Below are 13918 nucleotides of genomic sequence, written 5' to 3' on the forward strand. Positions count from 1 at the left end.
AAGGCTAGCAATATTCTTTATTCTTGTTTTCACCAAATCCTTTGCAGCAAAAGTCAACAATGAGCCACAATGTAATTTGCATCTTTCGTTATTACTACAGCTATGTACTGGAGTTTATTTTGAGTCAATCTCTCATCATACACCATTTTGGTGCAATAAATGCTCACTATTGCATGAAATCTTTATTAATCTGTGGCTGAAAAAAGTTCCCAACATATTCCCATTTGAGTAATGTCTTTCCAAAAACTACAATGCCCAGCTGTTTTAGAAAATAACTTTTAAAAATAGTTGACCTTAAATCTGTGTACCTATTTTTTTTTTTTTTTTTGATCTGTGTCCTCAGAAGGAACAAATAGACTTGGGGCCACAAACAAGGTAGAGAAGTTAGAAAGCTTTGGGAGGCTGACCAATGCATTGCTGGTTTTGAACTTTTAATGGGATTTGTTGACAACAAAAAAAGCAGCACAACAACACATACTCATTGAGAATAAAATATCTAAAGTCATTAAGAATATAAATATCAGATAAAAGAAAACATTTATATGCATAAAAAGAGCGGCGCTCTACATATAGTATACTGTTACTGTGCCAGTTGACCGTATAAAGTTTTACATACAGGGTGACAAGTGCCTGGCTGAAGGGGAATAACACTCTTGACACTCTCTAGACACAGTATAACTACTCTGGCTGTCATTGTATTTGTATGTGTGTGTGTTTGTGTGTGTGTGTGTGTGTGTGTGTGTGTGTGTGCTGTCAGGCCAAGACGTAGAAAGCTTGTTTTTTTTTTTCTAATGGGGAAAAGGAATATGTGGACATTTTATCAATAGGCATTATTAAATCCTGCTTGCTTGAGCTAATCTTGGCGGACCGGAGCGAGGGGAAAGGGAGAGCAAGAGGGAGAGGGAGAGAGATAGACACAGAGAGGGAGAGGGAGAGAGCAGTGATGTCTGCCCTATGAGGTGAAGAGAGACCGTCTGTAAGCCGCTTATTATATCGACTACCACCTTTTCTCTCCTCCTCCTCCTCTAACCCTCCCTCCCCAGTTTTCTCTCCTTACCTCGCTCATTTTCTATCTCTGCCTCCCTCCCTCTCTTGCTTTCTCTCCCTCATTCTCTTTTCTCAACAACTCATAAACACACACAAACACACAGACACGTATGTGCACACAAACACACACACAGGCCGCGCCAAGCCGAACCTTCTTGTTCAAAGCCAGAAGCAAAAAGCTGAAGTTTTATTCAAATGAATGTTTACTTTTTCTACTGCCAAGATGTGTGTGTTTGTCTGTGTGTGTGTGTGTGTGTGTGTTGTGAGAGAGAGAGGGAAAATAGCACCAAGCATGCAAGTGTGCGCGTGTGTGTGCGCATGTGTTAGTGTGTAATATGCACGGCAGAAGGAGAAGGGCTGACAGTAGGTGATAAGCCAGACAGGCCTGCGCGCTGTGATTATCACCCACCGGACCCCCTGTCACACATACACACACACTTGCATACACAGTGCCCAATGAGAGAGTGTGTTGCAAGGATTTAGGATAGACAGAAGGACTGACAGACAAACAGAGGCAGAGAAGCCTTGGATCACAGGCAAGGTGGAAACCACAAGAGAAGCAAATGAAGACAGACTGAAAACATACTATGCATCCAATTATGTTTCACTGAACACTCATTGTTTTTATTTCGGTTTTATATCAATATTAAGGTGTTTTGATGTTGAGACACTGGAATCAAAGCCCTTTGTCACACTAGAGATGCTAGATAAATGCCTGTAAATAAAGATCTGTCACTGAAATGGATAAACATCAGTCTCTAACTCTCTCTCTGTCTCTCTCTGACTTAGGTGTGTGGCCATCTGAAGAGGTGATGGCTCATTACTGTCTGCAGAAACGTTTCATGTTCAAGTGAGTTATTCTTCTCGTTGAACCTGCTCACTCCCATCGTCAAAAGACTCAACAGTTTCACCAATAAAACAAGGATTAACAGCTGTGATTAATTACATTGATCGGGATTTGCAGCATTGTTTTAAGTTTGTATAGCTTCTGTTTAGCATTTTCAGATGGTGGAGCTACATTAGAAAATGCTGTTGGAAAAGTCACTTTGAAAATGTTTCTCGTATTCAGTAAAATTAAAGAGAAAATTGAAAACACAAATTAGCAGCAGGGAGGTGCAGGCGGGGGAAGGTAAAGTAGCAACATCCTTGAAAATGCTAACACACAGCTGTTGCGAGATAACGGTATCTGTTTCACATTTTATCAAATGTAATTACACCAAAATATATCAAATCCTCTACATTTAACCTGCTAATTTTCTACATTTTGTAAGTTCATAAATTCAGTAATCAGAGAACATGTCAGCACCACCACTTTCCCAAAATGCCTCTAATTTAAATCTAACTGTGACCGGCAGTAAATGCTTGGTACTTGTGTCATTCGGTGCCTTTTCCATGCCACGCTGTGTTGTTCTGTGTTGCTCTTTCCCCTGCCCTCATCTGCTGAGCACTGTCCTGCCCTGCGGCACAGGGCTGAAAAAGCACCCAGGCACCTTTGATTTCCACTCAAGGTGGAACGTCGCCCTTTGATTTCCTGTTTTAACATTCAAGAGGCGGGAGCCGAGGAAGAGAGGGGTATTGATCAGAGCAACGTAGTGAAGGTCAGCAAGAGAGGGAGGGAGGCAGGGAGGGATGAAAGAGGACAGGGGTAGAGATGGAGGGGAAGGGGAGATGAAAGGAGGAAGAGGATAGAGAGAGGGGTTGAATGAGCATCCAAGCTACAGGACTCTGTGTGTGTGTGTGTGTGTGTGTGTGTGTGTGTGTGTGTGTGTGTGTGTGTGTTTTCTCAGATTCCCGCTGATTGAGCTTGTGCTTCTCAATGTTCAGTATTCAGCTTTCAAGTTGATGGCTGAATTGATATTTCTTACCCTGCTGTTTTTACTGTGTGTGTATGTGCATGTGTTTGTATGATAGCATGCACTTTTGTGAGTGTGTGTGTATATATATCTGTGTGCATCTACTGTACAGTATGAGCGTGTGTGTGTGTGTGTGTTAGTGCTAAACTGCTAGGTTTGGCACAGCAAGGTGAACATTACTCCAACTTTTCTCTCTCTCCCTCTCTCTCTCTCAGGGGTGCAGTGTGTGAGTTAGGAGGAGGAATGACTTGTCTTGCTGGACTCATGGTAAGTGACGCACACGCATGCACACACACACACACACACACACACATATATATTTATGCAGGCTTTGCTTCCCTAATAAAATCGACCCTCACCAGTCAATACACAAACAGCATGGGCACACAGTATCCATAACTATTTCTATTCATATCATTCACTTCTCGTGTATGTATGTGTGTGTGTTTGTGTGTGTGTGTTTGTGTACCTTCACAAGTGTATGCATGCTCTCTCTTTACCCACATTAAATTAAAAGTAAGTCACATGTCTTCTCTAAAGTGTTGGACCATCTTGGACCATATTCACCATATTCACAGAATATGTTATACCTATAGCTAGCTCCTAGCTGCTTGAATTACTTGTATAACAATAAAAGTATGGGCGTATCCAAAATCAAAGTTTAAGTTTAGTGCTGTAAATGGCTCCTAAGTCTATGAACAGTTGGGGTTTCCAAGGCAACACACTGTGTATGTCGGCCCATACAGGTTGTGTCTCCTCATGCCACATTCACACATTTTTTTGTCAGTTAGCTTTCCCTGTTAAATTATATTGGCCTTAATTGTTAATATGGCAGCAGTATTTGTACCTCTTGCTATTGTGTGTTTATGCTGAACTAAACAACACATACTGAACCAAGATCAGTCATGAAACACAACATAATTTATAGTAACAAGGTTCACCATGCTTTTTCTCTTAGCTTAAGAGTTCTCTGCTTAGTAAATTGCTGAATCTGAAACATTTGATTGTATGAAAACATTGATGCATCTTATCACAGCACCTGGTACTTGCCTACCATGACGCTGATTTGTTAGATTAATGGCAAATTGCAATTAAAGCAACACTATCTGAAAATTGCAGATTTTAAATTGAAAGAAAAACTTGTGCGGTGGAGCTTTTCTTCCAAGTAATCTTATATTTTCAGAATTAGAGTAGGTTGTCCAGATGTGAAGCCAGTTTTTATGATTAACAGGATTGTTTTTGTACAAGATATAATGATTATTTTATGCTCTTTCTTTATCAGCACACTCACAAAATCACCAGACTGCGTGAGTAGTGACACCTAGCTATATGAACTAGCTTGGGTCTTAAAAGCTGTCCTGTATTGACACAACACACACACACACACACACACACACACACACACTGACACACTCAGATATACCACAGTCTGTCAGCCATAGGGTTTATTAGCCAGGTTCTTAAGGGCCCCTCCACATAGCAGGCGTTAATGTCCCATTGATCTGCTAGATGCCATTCTGTGTGGTGTATGGTGTGTGTGTGTGTGTGTGTGTGTGTGTCTGAAAGCCTGGTTTTATCTCTTGGCACTCAATACACCATGTTTTGACATTGGTGGCTTGAGATGGAGTCCTTCCTTCACACCTCTCCTCATCCCTCCTTCATCCGTCACTGACACCACATTGAAGTTTTTTTCTCTGTTGTCCTCGTAAACAGTTCATTAATTATCCCATTAGTTGTTGTATTTCGTCTCTCCCTGCCAACCTGCTTTTTGTCATTCATTCAACCCCTTCCATAATCAGTTATTTTCTTTACCATTTTCACGTCCTGATTTTGATTGCCCCTTCCTTTTTTACACATCTTCCAGCAGTGTCCTGTCAAACTGCACTCTAGATTTCAGGATAATTTTAAAGGTAATACCACATCTTTGTGGTAAGCGTCCATCTGCAGTACCTTGCCACATGCAATCAAATGAAGATATGTCACCTTAACATTTGTAGCCTCAAACCTGAAATAGGTGAAATTAAGCTTCTCTTGGCACACTTGAAAGCTCATGTCCTTGACATTACTGAGTCATGGTAAACCCCCCGTATCCCTGGCAGTCCACTCTGCTTTAATCTGCTATGATCTCTATCACATGCACTGAGGTTTTTAGCCACCCTTCCGAAGTGGCTCCACGGATGGCAATGTAGGTCGGTCAGTCAGTTGGTGGCTCGGAGTGAAATGTCTTGACAACACATAAATGGATTGCCATGAAATGTGGTACAGACAGTGCTCCCGAATTGCATTCCTACCAGTCGCAACATTGTACTGTTTTTTATGCTAATTAGCAAATGTCAGCATGCTAACACGCACTGAACTAAAATAGGAAACTTAAACATAGTAATATAGTCATAATGAGCATGTTATCAGCTCAAAGCAATGATGTGCATAAGTACAGCCTCACAGAGCCACAGCATGGCCGTAGACTTTTAATCTTGTATCTCTTTGTAATGTAGGCTTTGTTGAGAATAAAATCAGTGGAGTCATAAATTGTTACTTGATAATCCAGAGCAAACCCTCTGAAATTGTGACCTTAAAATTGACACACATTAACTAAATAAAATATTTCAGTTGTGAAACCCGTTAGTTCATAATGTCTCAAACTCCTAATCCAGAAATCTCTCTCCCTCAAAAGCCACAGATCTGTAACATTTGGGAAGAATAAAGCAAATCTCAACGTCAAGATCAGAAACAAATGTGCTATTGAACTGTGTAAACCTGAAGTAGCATTTCATAGTCAAAATGTTCAAATTGCTTTTAAGCCAATATGGCAAAAAGAATACCTGTATTCAAATCAAGCTTCATAGCACTTAAATAAGTGAAGCTGAGAACATTGTGATAATCTTCAATGATTTCCTTATTTTCTTTGTTAATAACTCGGCTCTTCAGTTTTCCATGACTCTGTTCTACAGCACTCTACTTATTTTCCCTCTCTGAACTTCTTTCACACTTCTTACTTTTCAGACTGTATACATCCAATCTCTGTATCAGACTGTGTGTCTCTCTTTCTTGTGGGAAATCTGCTCAAATTATTTCCCATCTTTAAATCTGATGGCCCAACTGTTATTTCAAATCAATTTATTAAACTAGAAAGGTTAATATGACTTGATGAACACTTAATAATCAGTAACAAAACACCTCAAAAATAACAATAAGTTATAAATAATTTCCTTGTGAATATGTTTTTCATTGTAACCAATAAGCTATCGTAGTGCTTCAGGGAAGATATCTATTGTCAGTGGCTTCAAAAACTGTTGAAAAATAAATCTGTTTTATGATGTGACAGCGGTTTGATATCGGAACAGCACTATACCGAGCACTTAACTGCAGCTGACATTTTGATAACCTGTGTTTAGATTAAGATGTTTGTGATCATTTGATGTAACCTTACTCTGCATGCGTGTATAGCAGGTGGCGGGTGGTTGCTCATGGTTTGCAAGGTTGGGCTCTTGATCTTTCAGCTGGATGCTCTGGTTCATCCTGGAGGCCCCTTCCTCTATTTGAGCAGATGGTGGGACGCATAGCACTCAGTGACCCCCTCATACACCCTGCAGGGCCTTAACATGTGTGCATGTGTGTGTGTTCTGTTTGCTTCAGAACTGTTCATACACTTGATATGCTACATGATATATTTTTTTACATTAAATCTGCCATATAGCATTTCTGTGCATTCCAACACAATAGCTACTTGCACTTATTCTCACCTATGGGTATAGACATACACACACACACACACACACACACACACACACACTCACAAACACACACTTAACAGAAATTGACAGCCTGACACACACTTGCTGATATAAAAAAAGCATCTGCAAAGAAAAGAGAATGTGAAAAGATGGGGTTATAGTAAAGCACACACCTCTCTATCTACATCTCCCTCACACAGAGACACACAGCGCAGCACAAAGCTGTCTATCCATTCTCCCGTCTCCCTCCCTCTGCCTCTTTTTCTCTCTGTCGCTCACAGTCTGCTCTGCAAAGTTATATGAAGGGCATCAGCCAGGCCCGGCGAGCCGGGTGCAGAGTGACAGCGGCGAACGGAGTGATGGCTCGGCCCGATAAACACCCAGCGTCAAATGAAAAGGCTCTGCGCTTGCCATCATCCCCTGTCACAATGCAATTACTGAACAGAGTGATAGCAAGATAGCAGCCCCCACCGCTAGCCACAATGATAAAAGTATTGACTGATTTGATTGAATGATTAAAATAATGCAGACATAAAAATGGGGTGAAGATAGAGAGGGAAATGGCAGGGAGGAGAGGGAGCAATAGAGAGAGAGGGTGGGGCGAGCTGGGCTGCCAAGAGTGAAGCTTTGTAGATATGGTTATGTCATTATTGTGTGTGTGTGTGTGTGTGTGTGTGTGTGTGTGTGTGCGTGTGTTCAGCTGTTTGCTTCATCTAAGGGTGCTTTTGTTTTTGTTCTTTTGTTCTGTGTTGTTTCATTTCTCTGTCTCTTTCCTGTTTCTCTGTCTCTCAGGTTGCCATTTGTGCTGACGTGAAAGAAGTTCTGCTATCAGATGGGAACGAGAAGTCCATTCAGAGTATCCTTTCATCGTCCTCGCTCCCTCTCATTTGGTCTATCCCCTTTATCTTTGCCTCATTCCTCTAGCTTACAATTATGTATATGCATTAATTTTGATTTATTTACAGTATGTAAAAAATGTGTCTTTTTTATTGGGTTTTCAATATGGCTATATATAAATATATATACCCAGGCACATGTGGCTTTTGGACATTGCCATTCTACAGTGTGTGTTATACTGAGAAGGGTTGTTATTATATTGTCATATGTCATTTGTCATATATACGTATATCAGTGAGGGCAGGCTAAATAATAAAGAAACAACTGTGTAAAATGCAATACAACCTCCAAAGTAATTGTACGTAAAAAATAAAACAAACTGTTTCAGCAAAAACTGAACTTTATTACCTTAATTCAGGTATGATTTATTGCAGCAGTATATTAATCTCTTTGACGCTATGTGATCGAGATTAACTTATATATATAAATCTTTTTCAGAGAAAAAGAGAATATTAAGGCAATTAACAACAAGGAACATCAGTTGGGGGGAAAAGACAAAAAAAAACAATTGGTGTACTCTTCAAAGGTTTCTATGGCCATACATTTATACAATTACATTGTGTTTTGAGAATTATATAAGACAAATGTTTAACTAAAATAAAAGTCGTTGACGTGTCATGTGGGTCCCCTCTGTGCTGTGAAGGATCTGTTTAAACCTTCTTGTTTTCCCTAACATACCATATCGGATTTTCTCTATATACAGTACAAAGTACTAGAAAGCTCTGTGAGCCAGGTTTCAAAACAGGGGGATTGGTTTTCTTTGCGATGACTATACCATACTGGAATGACAAAGTTTTCCAATGGCTTAGAGTTTCTAGCTGTTGTGACCAGCCTAGAATAGCCATAATCATCAGAGTAGCAATGAAAAACTTATCTTATACTTAAATCAAGATTTATTTCTTACGTGACCAATTTTTCCGTGGCACTGCTGTAGCTATAAAGTGACTCTTATTCAGTATCATAAACAAAAAGTAGACAGTGTGCTGTAACCTTGGTTTTTCAGCCCTGAAATCAGAGATTGAGTTGGAGTGAAAGAAGAATAGCCATCCACCTCTTTTATCTTTGGGCAAAAGCAGCAGATGGGGCACCCACAGTGACAAATACCCACCACTAGCGCTCAACATGGCATCTACCAATCCTAGCTGCCCACAATGCCATGTTAAGAGCACAGTAATTGCCATCCTGTCAGATTTTGTTTGAGATTTCATCTAATGCTAAGGCTAGGGTTGGGACTTGATGAGTGTTTTAGAAACAGGAACAATCAAGGTTTGTTTAAAATGTTTTTGTGTGTGGTTAAGGTTTAGGCCTATAATTAAGTGGACAAATCTTTAGGTGAGATTTTTTTGCCAAGATTTTGTTCTTTGAGTGGGTTATTGATCAACTCTGTCAGCTTGCAAACCATCTTGGTCTTCTTTTCTACCCATTTCACACTTCTCCCTGTCTGATCTCCTTTCTAAGGTCTTGTTTTTCCTCGCTTCCCATCTTCTTTCATCATTCTTGTCCCTTTTTCTCCCATCCTCCCAAATCTTGCTTTATTCACTCAACAACTTAACAGACAACAAAAAGAAGCTCTGTAGCTCTTGCTACAGTTGATTCACAAAAGCAGGAAATATAAATACGCATTTCTTCCCCATTGACCGATATGGTACTTTCCATATTTAGCTGTGCTTACAATATCTCTGTCTCATCCAGCTACAGTGCTCCTTTACTGATCACAATACGACCAAACAATAACACTATGGAGCCTGTAAAACACGCACACACTTGGGCACACAAACAATACACCATTGACCGACTGCTTTGTTTCACAGAACAAACACATAAAGAGAATTGTAAGTGAAATCATAGCGAGAATGGATCGAACACACACAGAAAGAGAGAGGGAGGGTGAGAAAGACGGATAATTTGTTCTGGGCTCAGCCAAATTGGCCCATTCACATACTGCAGGCACTGTGTGGCATTTCCTCTCGCTGAGGAAGCTGTTGGTCTTAGCCTTGTGCTAATGGCCACTGTTTGTCTCACATGCCATTATTGTGCGGCTAGTGTTACAATAGAAAAAGATAGTGGATTGTGATATGGCTCGGTTTTATACAGTGAAATAGATGAGAAGATATGCGGAAAAAGAAGTTGTGAATAGACGACATTTTGATAAATCTAGATAATAGATTTTTCCCTTTCCTTAGAAGCTGTTGACCTTGTTTAAAGTGCACACATAAACACACCATAGAGAAGAGAGACACTGTTGCTGTGACCTTGAATACTCACGTTGAAAATCAATTGAAATGTTCCATTAAGAATGATTGATGCATGTCATTGGCTGTTACTTGTCTACTTCAAGTGAAGGGAGCAAATATTCTTTCACTTTAATGTTCAATAGTACTCATATCTCTCTCTCTTTTTCCTGTTGTCTCAACTTGTGTGTTTGTGTGCGCGTTTGTGCATGTGCTGACCTCTCCCCTAGTGGTGTGCTGGTGATGAGATTACAGTAAGCTGCTCTGCTCTTCACCGTGTCATCCCTATGCTTAACACACTGATGCACAGGTGTCCAGCATGTGTGTGTGTATGTTGTGTTGCTATGCTCGTGCATATGCGCTTGTATATTACTGTGCGCTAACTTACATACTATTGTGGCCTGTCTGGGAAGCCTCTTTGATTTTGGATTGGCTCTCTGGCTATCAATCCATCTATCAACTTATCACGCATTCCTGCTCTCTCTCTCTTGCTCTCTGTCTATGTCGATTGGATTTGTCTCAGCTCTTTGCAGGCTTTAAAGACAAGGAAATCCTAATTGAATTGCTTTGCAACTCCACAAGCCAGTGTATTACTAGACAAATTGACATCAATCGCCCTGCCTTTGTGTGCGTTCATCTGCGTGTATGTGTGCGCATGCGAGAGGGACTGTGTGAGTTTGTGTTTCTGCGGTTAAAAGCCTTCCCATTGATCTAGCTAGAGGCTGCTGTGATCTGCTTCTGCAGGCTGCCCCCTATTCCTGGTGATCATCTCTCCTCACTCATGCTGTTTCTGTGTGGGTTTCTACCATATGTGTTTTTACCTAAACACGGTCTTGCTCAGAGATTGTGTCTCTTGTATAGATCTTTTGCAACATGATACACAGACTTCTCCAGAAACCTTAAACCGAATGTCTTGTGATGGAACAGTCTGCAGTTTGAATCTTATCACTCAGTAAGGGAAATGTGAGTGGTAGAGGTAGATGACCAGTGTTCTTACTTCCATCCTTGCCTGTCTTTCATTTTTTCCCCTGTTAACGTAATTTTGGTTTTTTTTTTCCATATCAGAATAGAGGGTCTAATGATAGAGGGTGTCGTACTGTACAGATTGTGAAGCCCCTTGAGGCCAGTTTGGGGTATGTGATATTTAGCTATATAAATAATATTGACTTGACTTCAGTACATGTATTTTTAACAATGACTTCTCTAAAATTGTTATCTACTGTAAACATCTCTGGCCATATGCACTGTATTCAAATAGAGACAACATTTATTTAATATAATATAGGATCTTTGAGCATTTTTCTACAGTTGAGGATGTAATATGTGTGTCTATGATGAATCCTTGACCGTGGCACGTCAGATGTACGAGGGCTGGTCGAGAGAAACGGGCAAGCTGGAAATTTTGGGTCAACGCATGTATCTGCCAGGTGAGACCATTTTCTTAGCTCTTTTTGGTGCATGCTCCTTATGGAAAGATACGATGCCTGACCTGGAATGTGTGTAGTGCTTGTTAAAAGGTCCTCAGATATTTCACCTTGAATGGGGCCGCATCATGGTGTAACAAGTAAACATATTGTACTGCATTGTACTGCCATGTAGTGCATGTTGCCTTGAGTGCATGCATTTTAGTTTGCGTGGCCGCAGTAGGAATGTAAAACCCTAGCCATGGCTGGATTCTATTCAACACAGAGACAGTGTTGCACAATAATGTGCATGGTAAGCAAGGGACACATAACACAATACATAAGAGATGACTTCCCCAACTGTACAGTTTGAGAGTGAATTACTGTGGAAGAGAAGACAATTGTGAAAATGTGTTGATTTATAGACGTATACATCTGTTTTCAACTCTTAACAACTTGAGTTACTCTTTAACCAAACAACATATTATCTACTATTTTTTCATAGTGTTAAAACCTTGTTCTAATCTCAACCAAAATGTGTAAGTTTCCTATTTTAGACACCTAAATGTAATCATCGCCCTAACTTCAGGTCCTGTACAGTATTTAACTATTGGCTAACATTTTCACATGAAGGGGAAAAAGGGGAAATAGTTTTGTTCAATGTGTGCTATTGTCAGTGATCTGTAAATAATGGTTGTGGACCAACTTTAGATGGACAACACATCTTTATACCCTTATATTGTACAAATATATTGTATGCATTCTATGAATAGATAATTTAAAATTCAATTTGTTTGGTTTAATGTCTGTCAATTATAAATGTGTGAAAAATGAACAACAAAAGATCAAACCTGGTTACATACATACTGTAATACCCACTTCAAGTGGATTGTGTGTGTGTGTGTGTGTGTACATGCACACAGAGTCAGCCAACCAAAACGATTCCCTTTAAGAGGGAGTTCTAATCCAGAAACTATTGAGAGAACTTTCCCCTACCCACACACACACTTAATATACAAGGACTGGCTAAAACGTACTTAATTGTTGTCCCTGTTTCAGAAAAGACTGAATGTTTCGCTCCCCTTGCTCTTCTTCCCTCTCTCTCCTGCTCTCTCACTCCTCCCCCCCCCCCCCCCCCCCCCCCCTCTCTGTTTCTCCCTCCTGCACATATTTACATGAGTGGAAGATGGAGTGAAAAAGTAAACGTATAATTAGGCTACATTACTTTGATTGTTTTCTTTTCAGATTATGCCTGCTGTCATCGCCGCACCGCGAGAGAGGGCGAAGGGCATGATGTGATTGGACAAGGGGAGGGAGAGGGAGGGGCATGTCGCGTGATGGTGTGTGCACATGCATGCGTATGTGTGTGTTGGGACCTCCTGCCGCGAATCGAGATTGTGTTTCTAGCGGGGCCTAATGTTTTGTTTACTGAGTGTTAATAATGCCTAATTAATAATCCCCCACTCTGCCTAACAGTCTGAGAGAGAAAGAGAGAGGGGAAAATGGTGTGGAAATAGAGATGGAGGAGAAGGCTGTAGACTGTACGCCGCGTCAGCACAGCCCTTACACAGTCTGGAAAAACCAAATTATAGCCAAAGAAAAACACATTAACCACTAGTAATGTACTACGCCTTAACTTAAATGCTGTTTAGCACTGAAGAGACAATACCATGTGGCAGATTGTCCAAGTACCATGAGTGATCAGTAACTTTAAAACTGATGAAATACAGACTGACTGACCACAACCTGGTCATTGACCCTGGTGGACACATACTAACCGGACAACCCAGAGAAAACAGATAATGTCAGTTCTGCTAACAACAAGAAATAGAGACATGTGGAAAAAACTGACAATGCCATAGAAGCACCAACATATGTGTGCGCTTGAAACTGACATTTGTCAAAATCTTTTTATTTTATATTATGTCTTTATAATATATTTTATGGTTCTCGCTATTCCCAGTTCATTGCAACCAATTGGTTGTCTTTTTTCCTAATCCCTATCTGAATCAATATACTTATAAAGCATGTAGCCTACAGCCTGCTTTGGCAATGATCATGCCAATAAAGAAAGAAACATGAAGAGTGAGGACTGTGTGGATGTGTGTGTGTGCGTCTGTGTGTTCATACGGTATAAATGTCAAGTGTCATGTCAGAGGCTCCCTCTCTTTACCTCACAGATGACATGTCTTCCCTCCCTGACACTTTGTCCGAGTCTCTACTGAAGCAGAAAAGCAGTAGGTGTCGGGGAGCAAGAAGCTCAAAGTGTTGGAAAGAGAGAAAAGCAGTAGTGAAGGACAAACTGCTGTTGCTTGCTGTGCAGATTCATGAACGCTGGCTTCCTCCAGTCACCAGCTCTGCGGATAGTAAACTTTGCTCTCTGTTTTATGTGTGTGCTTACAGGGTGGTGAGGTGGGACTGTGAGTCGGACATTTCAGCACTGGAGGATCACTTTGACATTGTCATGTGTGCAGACTGGTAGGTTCACACACACACACACACACACACACACCTCTACGTGTGCATTCATGGCATTAATTTTCACTTTTGCGTGACAGTTCTTTCATGGCCCCCCACCAGCGCCTGGACCTACCCCTGCCAGTTCTACACACACACACATACACACACACACACACACACACACACACACACACACACACACGCTCAGATGCCCGCCTGCCTCCATTTTACACCAAATTGCCTCGTTTTCATGCTTGGTGTCCCAGCAAATGGATGACTTAGGCAAATTGCAA

The 13918-nt window shown here is 40.8% G+C and overlaps 1 protein-coding gene across 1 annotated transcript in view; it reads left to right on the forward strand.

Annotated features, from left to right (window-relative positions):
• The window catches only part of camkmt (calmodulin-lysine N-methyltransferase), a 111949-nt gene that overhangs the window by 73600 nt on the left and 24431 nt on the right, over positions 1-13918 (forward strand). The window contains exons 4-8 of the mRNA XM_038737597.1: positions 1837-1897; positions 3116-3167; positions 7427-7490; positions 11123-11189; positions 13569-13643. Coding sequence (XP_038593525.1) covers positions 1837-1897; positions 3116-3167; positions 7427-7490; positions 11123-11189; positions 13569-13643 — 319 coding nt within the window. The remainder of the gene's footprint in view (positions 1-1836; positions 1898-3115; positions 3168-7426; positions 7491-11122; positions 11190-13568; positions 13644-13918) is intronic.

Source organism: Micropterus salmoides, unplaced genomic scaffold (assembly GCF_014851395.1).
Source record: "Micropterus salmoides isolate LMB-PRFRI ecotype aquatic unplaced genomic scaffold, ASM1485139v1 Ms_hic_scaffold_22, whole genome shotgun sequence".
NCBI classification, from domain to species: Eukaryota; Metazoa; Chordata; class Actinopteri; order Centrarchiformes; family Centrarchidae; genus Micropterus; species Micropterus salmoides.